The following is a 21,869-nucleotide window of genomic DNA, read 5'->3' as shown; positions in this document are numbered from 1 at the left end:
CACCGGGCTCACCAAACGCCGGCGGACAGCGCGGCAGCCAGCAGGGAGCCTGCTCGGCTCGTGTGCGGCTGGCTTCCAGCAACTCCTTCCTGCTTCCCAAGGTCCGTTTCACTATATGGTGCTTCTATACAGTGTGCCTGGCGGGCAGCCCGCTCCCCTTCCCAGCCATGGGGTTTTTCCATGCTGGGCTTTACAAACTACCTCTGACTGGGTCCTGGGGATCATGGCCTCTGCAGGAAGGAATTTGCTGGTCAGTGGGTTGAGCTGAGCTGCGCGACCCTGTTCCTGTTAGCTGTGACTTTATCTTGGAGGCAGCATCCAGAAGGATTTGGAAATTCCCTGTCCCTCTCATTGGCTCCCCTTGATGCCTTCGGTCCATGCATGTACCCGATGAGCCTCTGCCTCAATCCCTGAGACACCCAGGGAGCAGACCCTGCTGCCTGGTTAAGCGTGACAGAACTGGGGGCTTTTGCAGGGCTGAGGGAGAGCCTAAGTGTGGGTAAGCAAAGAGCTTGAGGGATCAGGAGAGAGAATCTCCTGGCGTTACATGGTGAGATGACAGGAAACGGTGATGCTGGAAGCCAGGGAAGTAATACGTAGGTGAACTCCAGGCTCTGGTGCTGGGGTGCAGGGTACAAACGTAAGAAGCATTTGGGATGGAGGCTTGAGTACAAGCTGCCATGGTGGTTTCACTGCTTGGGAAAAGCTCAGAAGCAAGGCAGTTTGGTGACCCACTGTTTTTGCACACTGGGTGTGCAGGGACACTGTAGTGTCTGTCAAGGACACCCTCTCCTCTTCCTACGATCCGCATGTCTCTCTATAACATAGGGATGCACAGAAGGCTGGAGCTGGGCTGCCTGAACATGGGCGTAGATGTAAGCACCATTGCATGAAGCAAAAGCTCTGTACGGGCTCTGACACAAACCCTGGGGCTGAAAAGGGATTCCCTGTATCTGAGACACTGCAGAGGAGCACCCTGCCTGGTTATGTTCCCTTCCCTGTGTCTGCCTCCATCCTGCACCTCTGAGCTCTAGGAAAAGGCTGGTGCCTGCAGGAGCCCAAGTGGGTGAGAAGAGGGTTTATGTGGGTACGTGCAAGAAATCGTCCCTGTTCGGAGCAGCTGCTGGAGGCTGCCCTAAAAAGCCTTGCCTCCAATCCCTGGCAGCTCCTCTGTATCCCAGAAGCTGGGTCTGTCCTGCGATCCCCATGCAAACAGTGATGCTCATCCCTCTCTCGTTGCTAGAAGCTCCCTGGTTGCTCCCTGAGCTGGGGAGACAGAGCAAGGAGTGAACTGGGGACTCTGAGGGAAGGGGAGCAGGAGGGGAGATGGGTTACAGACCCCCAGGCTGTTTTCCATGGGTCCCTGTGCTCAGGCATGCAGGTACACCTGCGTTGCTTAGCCAGAGAAATGGCCAAGTGCCCCTGCCATCAGTTCATTCCTTTTTGGGTCCTTTCCAATCCACCTTCCCTGGAAGGAACGGAGTGAGGGTCTGTTCAGCCATCTGCTTTCTTCAGGGTTAGAGATCACAGCAACCGGATAGCTGCCAAAGAGTGATGCCTGTGAAGGGAACGCGTGCCCTGACCCTACTTAGCAGCTCAGACCGTGTTTGGGGTTGGCCCCTGGCCAGAGATGCTGCTGCGGTGTCTTGAAAACACTCAGAGAGCCAGGGACTTTCCAGGGCTGGGAACGGGCAAGGAAGGGGTCTGGGAGATCTCCTGGTCTCCTTTGGGAGCAGAGGGAGCCCTAGGCTGCACTGGTGTGTGCTGGGGACAACCTGTACATGTGTCCCCTTCCTCCACATCACTCATCTTGATATCACATAGGCTCTGGGGAGACCTGACTGGAATCAGTACTCTCCCAGCTTCTCCAGACTATTCTAGCCATGCCAGAAGTGAGGGTTCATCCAGGTACTCAGCACTACTGCCTGGGGAGTTTGCACAGAAAAGGATTGCACAAGAAAGACGTTAAGTGCCAATATGGGTCTTCTTTTCCTGCCCTGTCCTGATGCCATCGGTGCTTCGGGGTTGGAGGGATGCATGACAGCACACAGGCTACTCCAGGACCAGTTCCCCATGCTGCCGGGCACCCTGGGGAGATGCACCCACTGCTGCCCATGGCCAGTGCCTGTCCACATGCCCCAGGGGCTGCTGCCCGAGGCCACGCCATCCTCAGTGCTGCAGCAGTGTGTGGGGAGCTGCCTCCTCCTACATGGGCACAGGGGTACCCCCGGCATGGAGCTCCCTTTCTCTTCTGCACAAGTGATGGAGGAAGCCCCAGGAGTGCAGCCCTGGATTCCCATGCACCCAACTTGTCCCCGAGAAAGGCAGCAATGATTCCAGCTCTTGCCATGATACCATGCTCTTGCCCCCTCCCTGCTAAGGGGGGGGGGCAAGAGCATGAGCATTTTATCACAGCTCTGCTCTCTAATCTCTGGGACTTTGTTCTTCTCCTGGGTTATTCATTGCCCTTGATAACCATTTATGAGGGTCCTTATCAGGAAATGGTGAGAAATTCTGCGGCTGCAACCCCAGTCTTGGGGCCTGGGAAGGGGCTTGGCCCCCATGAACACTGGGTAGACCCTGTTGGGGCTCTGCACCCCACTGGGGTTCCCAGGACACAGCTGGGACAGGCAGCGGGACCGGGGCTGGCCAAGGAGCTGCAGGCTAAGGAGGGTGAAGAGGGGGATGCTAATGGTGGGGTGGTGGGACTGGGGATGGAATGGCAAAGGGGCTCCTCACTAGGGGGCTGGAGAGATGCCAAGATCTGCTTCTTCTCAGAGGGGCCCTAGGGCAGGGTGAGAGACAGCGGCACCGGATGCATCAAAGGAACCTCCCTTTAAATAGTGAAAAAAATGTTTTCAACATGAGAACATTGCAAGCACTGGAACAGGTTGTCCAAAGCAGTTGTGAAACCTCCACCCCTGGTCTCTAGACCATGTCATGAATGTCTCTGGCCACCCCCTCCTCAGAGCAGGACCAGTGTTCCAGGGCTTGGTCCAGCCATGTGCCATCTCTTTCGGCGGCCTTGGCCACCATAGAGGTGCTCTGTTCAGCTCCCCTGGGTCTACTTCTGCATACCCCCTATCTTGCCAGCCATGCCCAACCTGTCCATCAGCACAGGGTCACTCTTCACCATGCCCACAGTGGAAGTTTGCATCTTTATTCCTGCTCAGCATTGCCACTCACCTTCAGCTCCCCAGTACTGGGTATCAGCACCGAAGTATGGTGATCTGTGCTATTTCCCCCAGTTCCACGTGCAGTCTGGCCCTTGCACACCTCAGCCCTACACATGTGTTCAGGTATTTGGGAAGATCCCAGAGAGCCAGACAGGGATGGGGGGCTGCAATATGGGGTCACCCTGAGCCCCTTCTCACCTGTGTGGGACGGCTTGGGAGCAAAGCATGAGGTGGGGGATCAAAACAGATTGACTTCTTGGTATCTCTAACAGCTTGGCTGCCCTCCAAGGTTCCTGTCCTGGGAACAAACAGGTAAGCACCAACACCCAACCCTCCGAGAGCAGGTAGCGGCAGGTTGAGAGACCAGGTAGAAGAAACAGGAGCCTACAAACCCATCTAACCGTGGTGGGGGCCGCGTCTCCGGTGTGCCCCCAACCTGGTACCCCAGGCCCTGATGGGTAGCTGGGAACAAGACAGGACACATCCTAAAAGGGGAGGACTTGTGGCTTACAGGAATCCCCCACCCTCCCTCTTCTCCATCACCCATCCCTCGGCCAGCTGGTGGGCTGACTGCCAGGCTGGCCGAAAATGAAAGCAGAGCGTCCAAGATAAATAGGAGCAGCCCCGGCACTAGGCAGCAGTGCGTGTCCTGCTCTCCTTCCTTGCACTGCTCAGCACTTGACATGGCTCTGCGCCTCCTCCTGCCGCTGCTTCTGCTGACTGTGACCCTCTTCATCACCCAGGCTCAAGGTGAGGGGCACCAAGCCCTGGGGATACGGGTGCTTGCAGGGTGCTGGGAGGTGGTGTTGCAGCACATGGGGTGTGTTTGCCCGCGTTTGTGTGCATGGCTGCGGGTGTGTGGTTTGTGGTGTAAGGTGTGTGTATGTGCAGTGGTGCGTGGAATTGGTTTGGCAGTGTGTGTGTGTGCATGTGGCTGGTGGGGCAACAGCACAGGCAGGAGACTAAGGTTTGGTCCCTCTCCAATGAGGCTCGTCCCTGCCTCGGTTTCCCCTCTGAAATGGGTGTCATGTATTCACAGGGTAGGGTCCAACCTGCATTTGGGCACTGGGATTGAGAGCTCCCACCCTCATGTGCTGCTCCAGCATGTCCCCCATGAATGACACCAAGGAAGTCACCTTGTGCCGTACCTCGGCTGTACTGTGCTCCCTTGGGGGTAGAAAGTTGCCCTGGCTTCATGAGGGTCCAAAATCCCACACTCCCACAGGCATTGGCAACTCGGGCATGGACTGCTGCTTGAAGTACAGCCAGAAATCCATCCCCAGCAACTGGATGACTTCCTACACCCTCCAAGGACCTGAGTCAGGATGTCTGCTGCGTGCTGTTGTGTAAGTACCCTGCTACAGTCGGGACCATTCAAAGCAGTTTGGCTCCAGCCAAACTCTCCCATCCCCTGTTCTCCCCTTGCCCACACCCAGCAAACCTTTCTGCCCCTGCCCTCAGGTTTACCAGCAAGAAGAACAAGAAAATCTGTGCCTCTCCCACTGACCCTGATGTCCAGAAGGTGATGAAGAACCTGGACAAGAGAGTCAGGAAGGACAAGAAGAAGGGACAGCCCCCACGTTACCGGGACAGACTCAAGCGTCAAAAGCAGCAGCAGGTCTAAGTCAGGCCTGAAAAGGTAGGTGAGGGGCAGGGGGAACAGCGGAGTGATGGGATTAGAGTGCTGCTCTCCATCCCAGATCCATCCTGGTGGGAAGGTAGACATTCAGCTCCTGGGGCCAGAGCCTTGCTTGTGCTTGCCTTAGAATCAGGTTTCTTTCTGGAGCTGCTGGGACAAGGGCAATGCTCGGGGACAGGCAAGGCACATCATTCAAGGCAATGGCCCCTGGCTGTGGTGGGTGCTCTCACTGAGACCCTCTCTTTGCCTTCCTTAGGACGAATGCCTACCCCACTGATGACCGACCTGGCAATGGACATCTACGGACCATCCACTCGCCCGCTGGCCCTGGGGCAAGGATGGGGCTGGGCAAGGGGGCTTCTCTCTTCTCTTCTCTGCAGCCCCCTTGGCACTGCCAAGCCTGCCCCAGTGATTGGCAGCAAGGGGCACCCAGGTCCCCACTCGCCCCATGGCCATGCCAGTGGGGACCTGGACCCATGTGGGAGCTGAGCCTCAAGGAGGAATGGGGCAGCCTTCCCACCAGAGGGGATTTCTATAGCCTGACAGGATGGCAGCTTTTCCTATGACCTTTTGGGGGTGGTTTTTATACTTTTCTATTTATAAAGACTGTGCTTTCATCCAGTCTTCCTGGAAATCTCTACTTCTGGCTCTTTGTGCTTCCTGGGGTACCCTTTATGCTGCTAGCTGGCTTTTACTGGAAAATTGCTCTTATTTTTCTACCAAATAAATGATCGATGCTGCTAATTTCCCTCTTACCTGTTTGCTCCTTTTCGGCTTGCGGGGCTGTGGGGTGCCGGCAGGTCCCATGTCCCCATGGTCCTGCTTGGGCAGCTTGCTGGGGTCTTCCTTGCAGGGTAGTTAATAGCAGATGAGATGGAAAAGGTGGGGACAGCGGGGGTGACAGTGTGGCTGTACATCAGGGCTGTTGTAGGCTTTCCCTGCTGGCTTTTATAGTGCACTGTTGAAGCGTAGTTTGGAGCACAATAGGATTTGTCCCTTTGATTTTTATTAAGTCTTTCTAGGTACAAAATTGCAATGAAATCATAACCAATTATTCACTTTAGTGGCATTTTACCCTTTTACCTCCCTTGGTTTTGCTGCTGTCAGATTCAGATGTTATTAAGCCAAATACTTGTTTTTTCTGGTGTGGGGGGAGGAGGGGGAGAGAACCGGAAAAACAACTCTCATATACTTTCTTCCCAACTCTGAAAAGCCCACATGGTGAAAACTGCATGCTGTGCAGATGGAATAGAAGACTTTGCAAAATTCATGGCTGCAGCCATTTGAGAGCAGCTCTATCCCAAAGCTTTAGTGAAATGGGAACTCACTAACCCGAGGACACCATAGGGTGACACTGCAAGTAGAAGGGGGGACAATCACCTGAGGCAGGGCTGGCTGTGAATGGCATCTCCCTGTGCTTGCAACCCCCCTCCAGTGTGCTGAGATAGAGCGAGTGGAGGGTCTGCACAGCAGCTACAGTGCTATCTGCTTGCAGAGACGTGGACTTTGGTCAGTTGAGGTCTATTAAGTCCTAAATTGCAATAATAGGATTTGCAGAGCTTAACAGTATCAGCAAAAGCTGTGTGTTGGCTGGGGTAAAGCTTGTAACCAAGTGTTTCTATCCAGCACATTTATCTGGCTTGATTGCTTTATTAGGCAGGCATTTGCATCTATTATTGTAAGGCTGTGCAAAGAAACTGTGAAGTCCAAGATACCAGCCCTGCGTATGGGATGGGAGCTGAGTTGTCTCTGTGCTGCCTGCTCCTCCATGTGGGAGCAAGTGGCTGAGTGCCAGATGGGATTTTGGACAGGATGTAAGGCAATAAAACATATCATTTACAACCAAACTCACTCGTTCTGTTGTGATGGGTTTTGGCATGCTGGGAAGGGCTGCATGGGGGAGCTGCTTTCCTGCCCCTCACACCATCATCCCCCATGCCCTGGCTTCTGCATCCTCATGGATGCTGTGTCCCTGGGATGCAGTGCTGGCACAGGGATGTGCAAATCCCATCTCATGCAGTTGTGCTGCCCAGCAGTGTGAACCCATCCTGTTTGCTCAGCCACCCTTACTGTGGGGGGCCTGAAAACCCCCCAAACATGATGGGGTGGTGCACAAAATGGTTTTGTACATGGCATCTGCTCACAGTGGAAGCTGTCCTTCCCCAAAGCAGGGACTCTGTGCTCCCAGATGCTTTGGAAAGACAAAATTAAACGAAGTTATTAATGAGGCTGTGCTCTGGCCGGGGCTATGCAGGGAGCCTGGGAACTGACTCCAGCAGGGTGGGAGTCAGATGGGGCTGGATGCAGCCCTGCATTGTCCAGGGATGCACTGCATTCAGCCCTGCAAGGCTGGCCCTGCCTTCTGTAGGATGCCTTGTTGTGCTGGTGCAGGGTGAGGGCATTGGGGAATGATTGCAAAACACCCCTGGATATGAGGCATAGCAGAATACGTCTGCAACCACAAACAGCAAAGCAGGAGCAGATGGCAGGAGTGACCCAGTGTGTGAGATGTATCTCGGTGTTTCTGTGGCTGCAGATGTAAACAACGGTGGTTTTTTTCACCTTCAAATGAGAGGTGGGCATTAGGCTAAAAGAGATTAAGAAGACATGTCCGTGAGGGTGCTCTAATTTACCCTAAACTTTACCCTTAAAGCGGGGTTTGTAGGAGAGCGCTGGGGTTTATGCTGTGCTCAGGAAGGCATGTATGAGCATGGACATGCATGGGCGTTTGCACATCACTTCCAGATTTACTGCAGAATGCTGCTTTTAAGGAAAACAAGGTGTCAGGGTTAGTGGGAGCCTCTTGCTGGTGAAGCAGATGGCTGCAGTGCTGCTGCCATGGTGAGATGGCACCAGGGAAACACCTCTGGGGAGATTTCCTTGTAGAGGCTGAAGGAAGAGGTGATGGGCTGGAATCTGGAGCATGCAGCACAGGCCAAAACCCATCCATTCCCTAAAGAGGAGCTGAATCCACAGATCGCAAGTGAGACGAGCAACGCAAAGAAGGTGCTGTGAGATGATGCCGCAGTGAAGCAGCAGAGGAGGATTCACACTGGAGAGGATTCACAAACCTCCTGCTCCACCCTATGTTCAAAGATAAGGCAGTGTTGATACAGTATGTGCTGGGACAGAGGGTGTACAGCCCCACATAGAGTGTATATAGACTCCCCCATAGACAGGGAAGGCAAGCAGAGCAAAAGGTTAGGAGAGCTCTGCCTCTCTGGAGCAGAAAGGCTTTAGCGACAGCAGAAAGTATCCAGGCAAGAGAGAAACCACTGAGTGCAGCCAAGAAAAGGGAAGTCTATGATTCTAAGTGTTGAACCCAGGCCAAATGATAGCTTAAGCCATTGACTTGTGCCAGCAGCGGAGTGTGCTGGGCTGCAATGCCGGGCTGAGCTCCATCACAGCTCACCTGGAGATGTGGCACTGGCTCTATCCCATTGCCCTGCATCATTCCTGAGAAGCAGGAGCTGGTGATGCTGTAGCAGACCCATGGGTGCCAAGGGACGATTCTGGGGCTCTGTGGTTGATAGAGGGGCTGTAATTTCCATCTGAAGCTTCAAGGCAGTTTTTGGTGCTCTCTCCACCAGCACTGCCCTCCTGGGATCTCTCATGGTCTTGAAAGGAGGTGAAGTGGCTGGTGGGCAATAGGGACTCCCACCCTTCCTGCCCAAGGTATTTCCCAGTCCTGGCTATCGCTGGCATTCATCCTGACCTAGATGTCCCCAGTCCAGAGCATCCTCTCAATCTTTTCTTTTCTCAGTCCACATACAGCTCCCAAGTGCCTCTTTCCCCATCCTCTGTTTTGCTGGCTGGAGACACTTGACTTTGGGGTGTCCTCATGTTGCCAGTTCTCCTTCCACTTCCCCAGAGCACCAGGTCCCTCTGCTTCCCTCCCACCCTGCTGGGGATTGCAGACCTGCTCCTGGGCTGCAGGTCTCCAATGCACAGCAGAAGAGCATCTGCTCTCTCCTGATGATGTCCCATGGCAGGGTCAACGTGAGCTGTGCCCCAGAGCTGCACCAGACCAAAAGCCTCCTCTGCCCACCATCAGGCTAAGGGCCAACAAAGCAGTGAAAAAGAACAGCCCCCAATGGTTTTGGTCTACCCCATCTGCTGCTCTATCTGTCCACAGGTGGGTTTGATGTGCAGCCTAGCCAGGCATCCTTCCTGCCAAGCCACGGGGGAGATGGCAAGGAAATTGCTGATGGGCTGCTTGTTGCACCAGTCTCCAACTGGTTCCCCAGCCATCCCTTCCTGAAACCCATGAGAGGCTGCAGAGAGGAGGACAGGCAGCGTAATGGCAGGGAGCCAAGGCTGGGAGCATCCCACCTGGACACTGCTGTCCTGGTGCCATCACAACACATCCTGTGTGAACATTTGCAGGAAGCACTTGGCAGGGAAATTGTGCAGCCCAAAGATGATGCTGAGACACACGTGCATGGCAGGGAGATGGGTTCTCACCTCAAGGGGTCAAATGGGATCCAGCTGAAGGGTCTTGTCTCTGCTGCCCATCACCGATGGTGACCTCAACATCAGTGACATTGAAGTCAATGAGTGTTAGGGACAGATGGGCTCTAACAGAGCAGGAATTGGCACCTTCTGCATCCCTCTTAGCCAGATACTCAGGACCATCTTTGCTCCCTCTGGGCAAATGCATGACTTGCTCTGTTTTCTTAACCCTTAACTCCATTTAGATCAGATCAACTGATTCCCTGGTTCCCTCAGCTATTGGGGCCCCATGGGCTGGTGGTGGCCCCTGTCCGTGTGCTGCACCAGGACTGGAACTGCAATGGGAGCCATGCAGGAGACTCCCTCATGCTGGGAGCTGCAAGGAAATTGAACAGACACTGCCTTCCCAGTATTTCCCAATGCGGTGAATGCAGCCAGGCCAGATGCTGCCCCAGGGAATGGCTGTGCCTGGAAGTTGCCGAAATTCCCCCTTTGCCCTTTCCAGCTCCATAGCTCAGAGGTGGAAAGCAGAGCACTGCGAGGCACCCCATGGAGCATGCTGGAGCCCACAGGGCAGTGGGGAAGCTGTTGCTCTGGGGGATCCTACTGATGGCAAGTGTCCATGAGGGTGACAGAAAGCTGGTGCTCAATGAGGAGAGCCTAGAGGTGATGCTCACATGGCCCATTTACATTTTGTTGGGTTCAATTTCCCATGGGGACTCCCCCACACACTTCCCCTCATTTTCACTTTAATTAATAACTGCATTATCAAGGCTTCTGCAGGGGTGAGTGCTCAGGAATGCTTTGCGCTGCCTGTGGTATCCTCAGGGCTCTATCTCCAGCCTTTCCAAATTGTTCTGTATGAGGCTTAAATGGGTCAGTGCCTAAAATGCTCTCCCCTCTTCCCAAATTGTACCAGATTCCATGACAATTCCCTGCCTGCGTGTGCCTCTGAAAAGACTGGATCCTGAAACATCCCCTGTTCCCCATCTGCATGGTCTCCTCTGGTCCCCAGGCTCAGCCGTGTGAGGGGGATGGGGCAACCTCCCTGCATGCCACAGGGGTGAACTTCAGAGATGACCACTCTCTTCTTAGAAATCCCACTGACCCCAGCGGAGGGGGGAAACCCATCACATTCCCCTTTCACAATGAGAGTGGAAAGCCCCATTCCTCACGCTCCCGTGCCTCTCCTGGGGAGCAGAGGTGATGGGAGCAGCTGTGCTTTCACCCACTTGGCACCCAGACAGCTGCCAGGAGGAGGCAAACCCTCTTTGCTGCCCATGTGTTGGCAGGGTTTAGCCCCAGAAGGATGTATTCCTTACACTGGACATGCTCCTTTTGGTGTGCAGCCACAAGGAAACCAGCAGCAGGTGGGAGCCCTGTGTGCCAGAAAAGTGGATGGGGACCCCCAGCTTGCTGTGGGGACCAGTAGCCCACAGGACAGACCCTCAGCATCCCTTCCCAGCCCTTGGGCATGCTCTGGTAGCTGCAAAACCCACAGAGCATGTGGGGAGGTGGGGGTTTGCTATTGGACAGCAACCCCAGCACCCATTGCCAGTGAGTCAGGGCTCTGCTTTTGAGACCCCCCCTCTTTTGCTCTTGGGAGGAGCTGGCTCTGAGTTGGGACAAGTTGCTCCTAGAGGTTTGGCCACCAGCAGCGAGGAGCTGTGGTTCTCCCTGCTATGGCATTGTTTCGGCAGCACCATAGGGAGAGCAAATGCAGACCAGTCTCTGAGCTACCCTCCATCCACAAACCTCCAGGAAGACTGGGGCTGATGACTGATGCTAATCCTCCACCACCTAAATTCCCCTTCTGCCAGCCAAGATTTCTCTTTAATAGCTTGTGAGTGCTCTAAGAAGGCAGGTGCTGATTGAAGTTAATCTGGCACATCCTGTTTGTGCTGCTCATTCTGCCTAACCCCTGCAGCACAGCCCTGGCTTGCCAGGGCACAGGAACTGCCGGGGGTGATGCTTTCCCGATGGAGGAGACGATCCTATGCATGAGGCTGGTGCCAGTGCAGGCATGGAGGACTGTGGCCAGTGGTACCAGCCCATGGGTAAGGCCAAAGGGCAAGAGTCTCCTTTTGCTTCTTACTGTGCAGTGGGGAAGGGGCAGAGTTTGCTGTCTTCTGCTGCTGAGAGGTACAGAGGGACCACTGAGGTCCCCAGGTCCCAGCCCTGTGTCTTGTCCCCGGGTAGATATTTGGCCCCATGGAAGACCTGTGCAACGCTTTCCACTGAGATGCCAGGACATGACAAATCTTGAGCAAGGGGAGGGTGGAGGGATGGAGATGCTGCTCTAGGATTTCTTTTCCTTTGTGGGGAAACATTTTTCCTACTATCAGTGGGAATTTCTACGGATGCAACTGGTGCTGTTGCCTCTCATCCTGTTCCTGAGGCCCTCCAAGAAGAGCCTGTGTCCCTCATCTCTCCAAACCCCTTTGAGGCAGCTGCTGGCAGCAGTGAGACCATTCCTTCCCTGGTCTGCACAACGCCACTGCTCTCAGCATCCCACAGTGTTAGGTATCAGGGCTGAAGCAGGCTGTTTAAGGAACATCACTGCAGGTGTCACTGGCAGGTTGTGAGTCACCACGCCCTGGATAAACATCCCCATCCCTGTACTCCTGAGAACGTTTGCAGTGGGAACACTGATGTTCACTCCCTGCAGCGCCCATGTGAGCTGCTGGCTGCCTGCGCCGTGCTCACAGCCTCTGTGAGAGATTTCTGCTCTTGTGCTGTGAAAACCTGTTTCCAGGAAGCTCTGTAGCTCTCTTTCACCCTGAGCCCCATTGCTGCGACAACTGGAAACCAGGTTGTCTTTTGGTGTGTGAGATCGCAGTCCTGGAGCAGAGAATGCTGGCTGGGTTCTCCTCCATCCATCAGCTTTGGATGTGCCCCCCCTACCAGGCACTGGGAAGGGCAGAGGGAGCCAGACAGGCTCCTGCAACCAGATGGAGGAGCTCAGGGGGAGCCAGGTATCACCCCAGTACCAATATATATCCCAAAATTGGGGATGAAGCAAGTTCTACCCCCAGCATCAGTGGGTTGAGCCTGTGCGATATCTAATGGGAATGTCCCAGAGATGTCTAGGACTGGGAATTGTATGAGATGAGGCACCTCATGTGTTGGCCCAGAGCCCTGGGATGCTTTCACAGGGTAAAGGAACCCTGGAGCTGCAGCCCCTGTGGCCAGTGTGCCGGCAGTGAGGGTGTTTGGCTCTGGGACCACAGAGCAGCTGGCTTCAGGGAAAGTAGACGGGATATTTGGGAACTGCTTGAAGATTAAAATCCAGCCTGTGGCAAGACTTGTCACAACTTCCCACCCCTCTTCTCCAAAAGAAAGTGAAAGCCACGGGCTGGAAGGATAAATAGGCAGCAGGGAGAAACCATCAGCAGTGCAGAGCTCACCTCTCCTGCCTGAACCTCACCATTGCCTCCAGCCCATCCACTGCCACACTCAGCAGCAAAATGAAGAAGCTGCAGCTTCTCTGCCTCAGTCTCCTGGTGCTGGGATGTATCCTGGGTGGTAAGAGGGAACCTCTCAGCCTGGCTTTCCTGTGGAAGGGAGAGGATTCGGTTTCTTGCTCTCTTTTGCATTTCCAGCAGAATTCTAGAGGGAGCCATGCCTGGGGGGCTCTGCTGCAGCTCTCTGCATTCTCTGCTTGTAACCTGTCTCAGAGGGACTCTATCCTGCCCAAAGTCCAGGCAGCAGCCTGCAGGGCACTGAGGCTGGAAAGCTGTGCTTGGTAAAGGCTATGGAGCAATCCTGCCTCCCTGTGCCCTAGCCCAGCTTACGCACACTGGGACAGGATCCCCTTCTCCCCAGCACACCAGGGGAGCATCCTCTGGCAGGGGGGAGCCTGGGGGCAAGCAGCAGGTCTTGGGAGCAGAAGGGAAGGTGTGTGTTTGCAAACAACCCGTCTTTGAGGGGCTGCTGGTGTTGGACATGGTGTTTGCACAGGTCACAGATGTCTGGGTGGGTCATACCAGGCCTCTGGTATAGGGAGCTGGGGAGTCTGGATAGCTTGTGCTGTTGCACCACACCTTGCTGCCTGGGGTTACAGGCACCCCTGGGCTCTGTCAGCCTCAGTGGGCATTAACAGTGAATACAGCATTTGCTTGGAGGGTGATGGAGGTCCCCTACCCTGCAGTGAAATGCAGGCAGCTGGGTCCCTCAAGCTGTCACAGGATTTATCCATGTGGGGTGGGCTGGTGATGGGGTTGCTGCTGAAGTCATTTGCAGCCCCTTAGGAATGGGTGTCTGTATTGCAGCATTCTGAAGACAGATAAAGCCCCCTTTCCTGCCCTGCTTGCTGCTAGCACTGGCCTTGTGGGAGGGACCCCCAGGCATACAGAAGCGTTGTCTTCTATGAATCTGCTGTTTCTCATCTCCTTTGCTTTCTGTTTGAAAGAGGTGAAGGGGTGTGGGAGCAATAAAGCTCATGTCTGCATGTGCAGAGGGCACTGTCCTGCCCCTTCACCCTCTGGGATGGCTGGGTGAAGGTGCATCCAAACACCCTGCATAATGTGTTCCTCCTCCAGTGCACGGTGGGAACAATGTCCTCGACTGCTGCCTGCGGACGAGGGAGACTCCCATCCCACGTCGGATAGTGCGGGATTACCGGCTCCAGCTTGTGCAGGACGGCTGCGATATCCCAGCTGCTGTGTAAGAGACAACTGCCCCAGGGTGGTGATGACCAAGGGATGGACCCTGCGGGGAGGCAGGGAGGGAGGCAAAGCAGAGTTGGAGGAGGACACTTGTTGAGCTGGGTTTGGGGTTGAAGGAATAGGGAAGAGACCCTGGAAATCAAAGGCTCAGTCACACCAGGACCTACTGGGAGGGCAAAAACTGGGACAAAAGACAGGGAAGAAAGTCTTTGGGAAGAGATGGAGGAGGGCAGTGGGTGAGAGCTTGAGCTGTGCTTGAGCATCCCTGGGGTGTTCTGCTCATCTCATCTTGGTCTTTTTTCCTATGGACCTGGCAGGTTCATCACCACCAAGGGCAAGCGCCTCTGTGCACCCCCACAAGCCCCATGGGTGCTTCGTCTCCAAGAGAAGCTAGATACCAGCTTTTCCAGGAGGGTAAGAGCCATCCCTATTCTCAGCCGGCAATAGGAGCAACCCAGGGGGTGGGTTTATCCACCACCAGACAGGTTTTTCCCCAGTGTAACTAGGCTGCTGGGAAGAGCTGGGACATGCTCTCCTGAGGCATGGACATTCTGTCTCTGTCTCCATCCCTCCTCCTGGGACCATTTTGGCTTCTCACAGCCCCTCTTCCACCCCAAGTAAATGCAGCCATGGGCTTGCGATGAGTTTGGTGGGTGCTTTGTAAGCCCTGCCAGGTCCTCACTGCCATGGCTTGGCCACAGGAGGTCATCCATCCCTTGGTGACAACCCTATCCACAGGGAAGAGTCTCTGAGGAGGCTCCTGCCCCAAGGATCACACTCATCACAGCTGGGTTTTTCACTTTCCCAGGCCAAACACCATGGCAAGTAGGCTCTGAAGAAGTCCATGGCCAGCCCCATCACCCGGAGTGGGGCCAGTTTCCCACCTGTGAATCTGAAGCTAATAGAGCCAACCTGCTTCCATGTCCAGCCACAAGCTAACCCTCTTCAGGACTTGTGCCAGTGTGTGGGGCTGGGCAGAGCCCTGCCTGCTCTCTCCTTTTCCCTCTTTCTCAGCAACCCAGCAACCTGTCTGAGGCTGAGCCAAGGGCTGCTGGACCAGAGGCTCCATCACCTTCTCAGCCTGGAAGCTGTTTGATGGACTGTTCTGCAAGATGAGTTTGGGGTGTCTCAGCCTTCCCTTCAGCATGGCAGCTGGGACCTCCAGTACTAGTCTAATCCTTTTGGTTTCCATCATCAGCCCCAAGCCTGAGCCCTTCTCCTTCCCTGGGAAGAGCTGCCAGGACAGGACAGTGTGTGGATGGAGGGACGAGATGGGGATGTTCCTCACTGGCCATGCACTGTGGCATGACATAGATGCCCTAGGGGATAGCATGGTCTATGCATTTGCAGTCTCATGCCCTGACTTCCCTGCACTGTTTCCCCTCTTGCCCTCCCTGCATGGGTAATGTGGTGGTGGCAGAGTGGGCAGTGATGTTGCCCTCAGCCCCTGATCTCCTCAGGGACATTGCCCTCCTCCTTGGTCCTCCAGCCTGCCACCACGTTCACACCCTGCCTGGTGTGAGCAAGCAGTGTTTATGCTACAGGTATTTGCTGCTAGATTTCTTCAATGCAACAATTACAGATGTAAGTTGATGCTTCTCCCTCTTTTTTTCACTGTGCTGTGATTTTGTTAAATAAAAAGAAAAGCCAGTGGGTAGTTGACCTGCCTCGTGTTTGAGCCCAAAGGCCAGCGTGGGATATGCAGGCAGCACTGCCTGCGATGCTGCGTGGCAGGAGGCTGTGCTGGGGTGCAAGGAGGGGGAAAGGGGCTTTCATAAGGGTGAAGGACACATCCTACAGCAACTGGGCTGCAAGTCTCTCCTGGGAGTACCTTAGCACCACGCTGTGGCAGGCGCTCTGCTCTGTACTGCTTGTCCAGACTGCTGGAGAAGGTCTTCAGGGCACTGTATTGCAGAGATGGGGTGGGAGAGAGTGTGCCAGTATTGCACCATTGAGCACAAAACACTTCAGTCCTACCAGCACAGCTGCTGGGCTGAGCTCTCAGCTCACACAGAGGCATGGGACATGAAGGAAAAGCTTCAGGAACAGGTCTTTAGTCCTTGTAGTGATGGGAAACTGAGGCACAGTGTGGATTGCCCTGGCAGTTCAGTGCTTGCTAGCATCTGGGGTGCAGGCAAGGAGAAAGAGCTTTTGGAAAATGGAAGCAGGAGAAGACACCTTCTTTTGGGCACATCCATGGATGGAGGGGCTCCTGAGCCCCTTCTTCCTGAGCCTTGAATCTCCTGAACTTTGGTCTTGCTGCCCCAAAGTGGCCTAATGTCCCCTTGGGCACTGCCCTTTTGCATGATCCATGTGGTGTTTGAGTGAAGCTGTTCTATTCAGCTGAATCACGGGCTGAATGTGGATGAGTGGGATCTGCATAGCCAACAGCCATGCACTGTTTTCCTCCCAGAGACCATGGTGTCACACATGATGACCACATCATTAATCATTTTCACTGTCCCTGGCCTGGTTTTGGTGCCAGCCAACAAGCCTGGGCACAGGCTGGCAGTGAGGCAACCTAGAGACTATTCCTGAAGGCCGGGGGGACATTGCCACCACAATGGCATCCACAGTGGTGAAGTGGTTGGGCTGTCCAAGCCGGAGGATGTCCAGGCACCTGATGGCTTTTGTTGACATTTGTCGAATGCAATCTTGACCCGGTCCCTTTTTCTCCCCTGGTCTGCTGGCTCCCTTAGTTGCTAGCTAGGATTTCTTTTTCATGTGTTCCCTGCTCTGGGACCCTGCTCCCTGATACCTGTGCACATGCAATGCCCTGGGCTCGGCTGTCTCTTGGTGTGACTTTCCCAGAGCACCAGCTCTGTCCCAGCTCATTAACTACAGTGACAGCCCCAGCAATACAATCCTTAGTAGGAAGAGGAAGAAGGCTGGTATGAGAAAAGAGGCCAAGATAAACAGCATGAGTGGGAAAGGAGGATAACTGGTGCTTGTTGGGGCAGAAACTTTCCTGCTGCTCGCTCGGTGACCTGTGAGGGGCAATGGCTGGGGAAGGGGAGGATGCTCCATGTGGGTCTGCACTGGGGCTGCTGGTGGTGTGGGTCCGTGTGCATGGCAGGGGCTGCAGGAGGGGCTTAGCCTGGGGCTGATCAGGTTGATCCTTGTCTGTAGGATAATCTGACAAGGAGCGCTGTGTCTTGTTCCTTCGGAAACTGAAGGGGAAGGGGCTTGCACCATCTCTTGGGTGCTGGAAGCAGGTTTATCAATTTCCATCAGAGTTTGTGGGGTCGCTTGGCCAATCTATGTCTAAGAGCATGGCTGTACCCATCTCTTCTGGGATCAGTAAATGTGCCCTCCTCAGAGGAATGCAGCCATTCAGCACAGATCCCTGCCAGGTCCTTGTTTTCTGTGGCTCTTAAGGGGATGGTGATCCAGGTCCCAGCTCTGGCAGCAGGCTGCCCTCACCCCTGATTGGTGTCCTGGGTCAGGTACATGGTCCTAGCTGTCTGTCCCTCCCCCAGCCCGGCAGCAGTTATCCCTGTTTCAGAGCCCCATTCTTGGAAATCTGTCAGAACCAGCAGGGCTCAGTGTTTCCTAAACTACAGACTGAGTTTTTCTAATACAAATGTCAACAATCTCTACAGGGGGAAGCAGCCACTTTCCTTAGAGAAAGCAGCCTGTCACTGCCATGTCAAAAACCTCAAGTCCCAGCCAAGAGCTAGTTTCAGTATAAAGTGTTCCAAGCCCTCCTGTTTTTCTCTCCCCAGCTGTGTTTTTCCTGCTCTTTACCTACCCCCAGTGCATCCTTAGGGAGTGGTGGGGCAGCATCAGGATCTGCTGTGGTATGATCCAGCCATGCCCTCAGTAGGTCTAGGGTGATATGCAGGGATCGCTTTGGTGTAAGGTGTTCTGGAGCAATCACCTGCAGTCTTTCTTCCATGCCTGGGACCTGTATTTCACATGTTGTGCAATTATAAATAATTATAACTGAAAAGCTTTCCCTGAGAGCTGACAAAAGAGCTGCTTTCCTGGTGACTGTGCACAAAGCAGGGCAAGAAAGAAAAGGCTGCATCTGTGCAAGAATATTGAGTACAATTTGGGTTGCTCTCTGGCTGCCAAGATCTTGAAAGCATTCCTCTCTCACCTGCCATAGAGTTCCAGACTGGTTTGGGTTGGAAGGGGCCTTAAAACTCACCCAGTTCCAAGCCCTGCCACGGGCAGGGACACCTTCCACTAGAGCAGGTTGCTCCAAGCCACTGTGTCCAACCTGGCCTTGAACACTGCCAGGGATGCAGCAGCTTCTCCAGGCACCCTGTGCCAGACCCTCAGCATAAAGAACTTCTTCCTAATGTCTCATCTAAATCTTCCTTCTTTCAGTTTAAAGACATTTCCCCCTGTCCTGTCCCTAACTGTCCTTGTCAAAAGCCCCTCTCTAGATTTCTTGTTGGTCCCTGTCTTGGATGATCCCCAGGCTGCATTTAAAGGGCACAAGTCACTGCAGACACAATCTGCTGCAGTCTCAGGGTCTGCATGGGCATTCCCACTCATTCAAGGACCACCACAGCAAAACAGCCACCTGCTTCTCTGCAGCAAGAGAAATATAATACCCCTTCCAGGTGCTTTACTGGGACCAGTTTTGACCCTTGACTCCGAAGAGGTGATGTATGGGGGCTTTTTCTGTCACCAGCATCCCTCATTTGTGCTGTTTGTTGCTCCTGGAGCCTCACATGCAGCCATAGTCAAGGTGAGCAGCACAGCAGGGGCTAAAACTGTTCCCCCTCCTGCAGCCTTTATGGCCTCTTCATATTGCTCCGTGATGCAGAGGAGTCCATGGGAGCTGCGAACATGCATTGGGCATGTTTGCCAGTGCAAGAGCTGGTTGTCCCCTGTGCTGGTGATCTCCTCTATTTAGTGCCAAGGCAAGAGGCTACTTTCCATGGGCACACCTCCCTTAGCATCACTGCTGGACCTAGCTGTCAGGGGCTCAGAGACCTGTCTGGGTTTTGAGAGGAGATGGAACACATGGACAGTCTGGAAGGGTGGGAAGCCAGGTGATGAACAGCCCATTTAGCCTCATGCCATTGCACTGTTTGCTCTTGTCTGAGCAGTAAACGTGTGTGGATAATGGAGAGAATCCAGGTCTGGCATCTCTCCTCCTCTCAGGCCCCTGCTTGCTCCCCTCTCATTGCCAGCATGTCATCACCAGTGCTGCTTGTCCAGACACTTTCTGCTGAGATCTGTCTTGTGGGAAGATGCCAGGACCCTTGGCCAGGCCGTGGGGCTCTGAGAAGGAGCTGGTGCCATCCTGCAGGTGAACTCTTCATCATGGTATCGCCCATCCTGCACCTCCATGGTCTGATCGCCAGGACTGGAGCATGAGACCAGGGTGCTCTTCCTGGCCTGAGTCCCAGGAACCAAACTGAGCCCAGAAGTTGTCTGATATGCGAACCCTTGTGCCCATGCAGGGCCCAGCTCTGTGCTTTAACAAGTTTCGGTACTACAGCTCGTTGCAGTGTAGGCTCAGCCGTAAGCCAGGCACACCCTTGACCAGATCCCAGGGCTCAAAGCACCTTTCAGAAAGGGATGGGGGGGGACTCATTGTCTCTGCCCTCAGATGCACCCATCTTCTCTCCACGCACAGTAGCAGTAAAAACTGGAGATTAAAGAGAAAATCAGGAGGACAAGCAGATAGGAGACTTGTCCTCCTGCCAGAAGTCTCTGGAAAGTACCTTCCCCATTGCCCATCGCTCCCAATGAACCTGCAGGAAGTGGTGAGAGGTTTAGTGACATTTCTGTGGCACTCCCTACCTCTCCCTCCTGTGTTCCTGCTTACCTGTACCTCTAGATAGTGTTTTCTCTGCTCCCCGTGGTGTGCCCTCTGGACAGGAGGTTGGGGAGAACCTGACCTCCATCCTTTCCTCAATTGCTCTGCAATCACAGCAAAACAGCTTGTCTACATGGCAAAACAGAGCTCGGTCTGTAGCAGGTTGAGGTGAGGTGACACCAGCCAGCTCAGACTGAAGGGATGGGGCTTGGAGGGGACTAATGAAGATCTGGGAGCTCCATTAGCTCTGCCTGGGAGCAGATGGGGGGGATAACCATAGGTTAAAGACCAGGAAAAGGCAGCAACAAAGAAGAGAAGATTTTGGTGCTTCTCATGAATTTAAGAAGTTGATGTGAAGCCCAAGGCTGGTTGGAATGCATTAAACCCAAAATCATGAAAATTCTTTCCTGGTCTGGGATAGAAAGAGAGAGACAGAGTATTGCTATAGAAGCCAGGCACAATCAGAGGCTCTTCCTATGGTCCTTTTTTAGCTCTACCAGGTGCAAACATCTAACCCTGTGGCCTCCTTGGCCCAGTGCTTCCCAGTTTCTGCCCAGTTTCCTTGGACTCTTCTTGCTTCAGTGGTGGCTATTCTGTGCCTGTCCAGAGGGATTTGCCATCTGTGTTGTGTCCCTGCAGATGTGCTAGGTGTGATTTGCCTTGGGGCTGTTTGGCTCTGCAGCTTTGGTCTGCCTCCTCCACAAACACATCTTGCTCTTCTCCAGTTTCCCACAGAAAGTAGAAAGATTTTCTTTCTTGCAGATGTTCTGGCTGGGAAAACCCCTTCTCTGGTGGGATGAGCACTGGCTGTCCCCACACCACAAATACACAACTGTGTTTACATGCACATTCCTTAATCTTGTTTAACTTATCAAGCCATGACTTTCTACTCTCTCTGGGGGGAATGATGCTCCAGAAAATCAGCATTTACTATCAGAAATCTTGTGAGCTGCTGAGATGGTCTTTGGTGAAGAAATCAAGTGCCTTCCTTGAAAGACTCTGCAACTTGTAGCTTCCCACCTTCTATCTAGTTGACATTGCTTTTAGGAAGGCACCAGTCAGCATTTGCAGTGACAGATGACAGCCACTGTATTGCAAAGTACAAAAGCAGAAGCATCCTGTGTATGCTACAGCTACAGAACTGCCCTCTTCTCACAGTGCTTGGTTTCATTTCCCACTTACTGTGCAATGCTCCAGCATTCTCCTCTGTCCCTGCCAAGGCCAGATACCACAGGGAATTCCCAGTGTCGGAACCTGCAGGGCTGTGGGTTTCACTGCCTGCCTGCGATGAAAGCAGGGCTGAAGTCCACTAGATTGATCTCTGTTGTCTCCAAAGGCTGTGTCCATGCTCTGCAATGACTCTTTGCTGTGGGGAAGAGGTTGCTCAGAGGAGCTGTGGCTGCCTCATCCTTGGCAGTGTTCAAGGCCAGGTTGGACAGGACTTAGAGCAGCCTGCTCTAGTGGAAGGCATCCATGCCCATGGCAGGGGGTTGGGGCTGTATGAACCTTAAGGTCCTTTCAACCCAAACCATTCTATGACTCTACAAGTCTATGATTCAATTAGCTTGGGCATGGCAGCAGTTCCTGGAGATGCTGGCACTCAGCTCTTCACTTCTCACTTAGGGTAGGCTCTACCCTGTTTGAGCTGCCCCATATCTTAGCACATACACCAGGAGAAGTAGATATCTTGCAGTATGACAGTGAGTGGTAGGAGGAAGCTCTCTCTACCTTGGCCTGGTTTCAAGCTAAACTCTTTACTAGCCCTGCTGCTAGTAAATCCAGTGCAGGTGGCCTGTTCCAAAAATTAGCATCTCCTGGCATGCTCAGATTTTGTAGAACCTGTGTTTAAAACTATATTGCTGCCGACTGAAGCAAAAAATCACCACAAACAGCCATTTGTGAGTCAGTCATGCCAAGAGGTGCTCAGATCTCCAGCCCAACTTGGCAGCTGGTGCAGCGGTAAGGGGAGAAACAGAGGCTGCATTGCGCCTAGTGGGATGAGGACAAGGGGTACATGACCTGCAACTTGCTGCCACTGCATCCAGGCCCTGTCACCTTCCCTCCTGGCAGGAATAACTGTTATAATTTATCTTTGTGCTTTGTTCAATAGAGTGAATAGGATGGTTTGGGTTGGAAGGGACCTTAAAGCTCAC

The 21,869-nt window shown here is 53.8% G+C and overlaps 2 protein-coding genes across 2 annotated transcripts in view; both read left to right on the top strand.

Moving 5' to 3' along the window:
* Positions 1-3,859: 3,859 nt before the first annotated feature.
* Positions 3,860-4,800, top strand: CCL21 (chemokine (C-C motif) ligand 21). The gene is made up of 3 exons (XM_010019912.1): positions 3,860-3,926; positions 4,402-4,522; positions 4,638-4,800. Exons 1-3 carry the CDS (start codon positions 3,860-3,862, stop codon positions 4,798-4,800), a joined length of 351 nt encoding a protein of 116 aa, XP_010018214.1.
* Positions 4,801-12,734: 7,934 nt separating this feature from the next.
* The window catches only part of CCL19 (chemokine (C-C motif) ligand 19), a 22,272-nt gene continuing 13,137 nt past the window's right edge, over positions 12,735-21,869 (top strand). The window contains exons 1-3 of the mRNA XM_010019914.1: positions 12,735-12,792; positions 13,809-13,932; positions 14,252-14,348. Of these exons, the coding sequence (XP_010018216.1) occupies positions 12,735-12,792; positions 13,809-13,932; positions 14,252-14,348 (279 nt within the window). The remainder of the gene's footprint in view (positions 12,793-13,808; positions 13,933-14,251; positions 14,349-21,869) is intronic.

Source organism: Nestor notabilis, unplaced genomic scaffold (genome assembly GCF_000696875.1).
Source record: "Nestor notabilis isolate BGI_N333 unplaced genomic scaffold, ASM69687v1 scaffold5518, whole genome shotgun sequence".
Classification (NCBI taxonomy): Eukaryota; Metazoa; Chordata; class Aves; order Psittaciformes; family Psittacidae; genus Nestor; species Nestor notabilis.
The sequence above is the reverse complement of the archived record's forward strand: the minus strand, read 5'-3'. Positions and strand labels throughout refer to the sequence as shown.

Coding starts and splice junctions, on each gene's coding strand:
- CCL21 (XM_010019912.1), top strand. CDS start 3,860: ATGGCTCTGCGCCTCCTCCTGCCGCTGCTTCTGCTGACTGTGACCCTC. Junction 3,927..4,401: donor CTTCATCACCCAGGCTCAAG/GTGAGGGGCACC, acceptor ACACTCCCACAG/GCATTGGCAACTCGGGCATG. Junction 4,523..4,637: donor TGTCTGCTGCGTGCTGTTGT/GTAAGTACCCTG, acceptor CCCTGCCCTCAG/GTTTACCAGCAAGAAGAACA.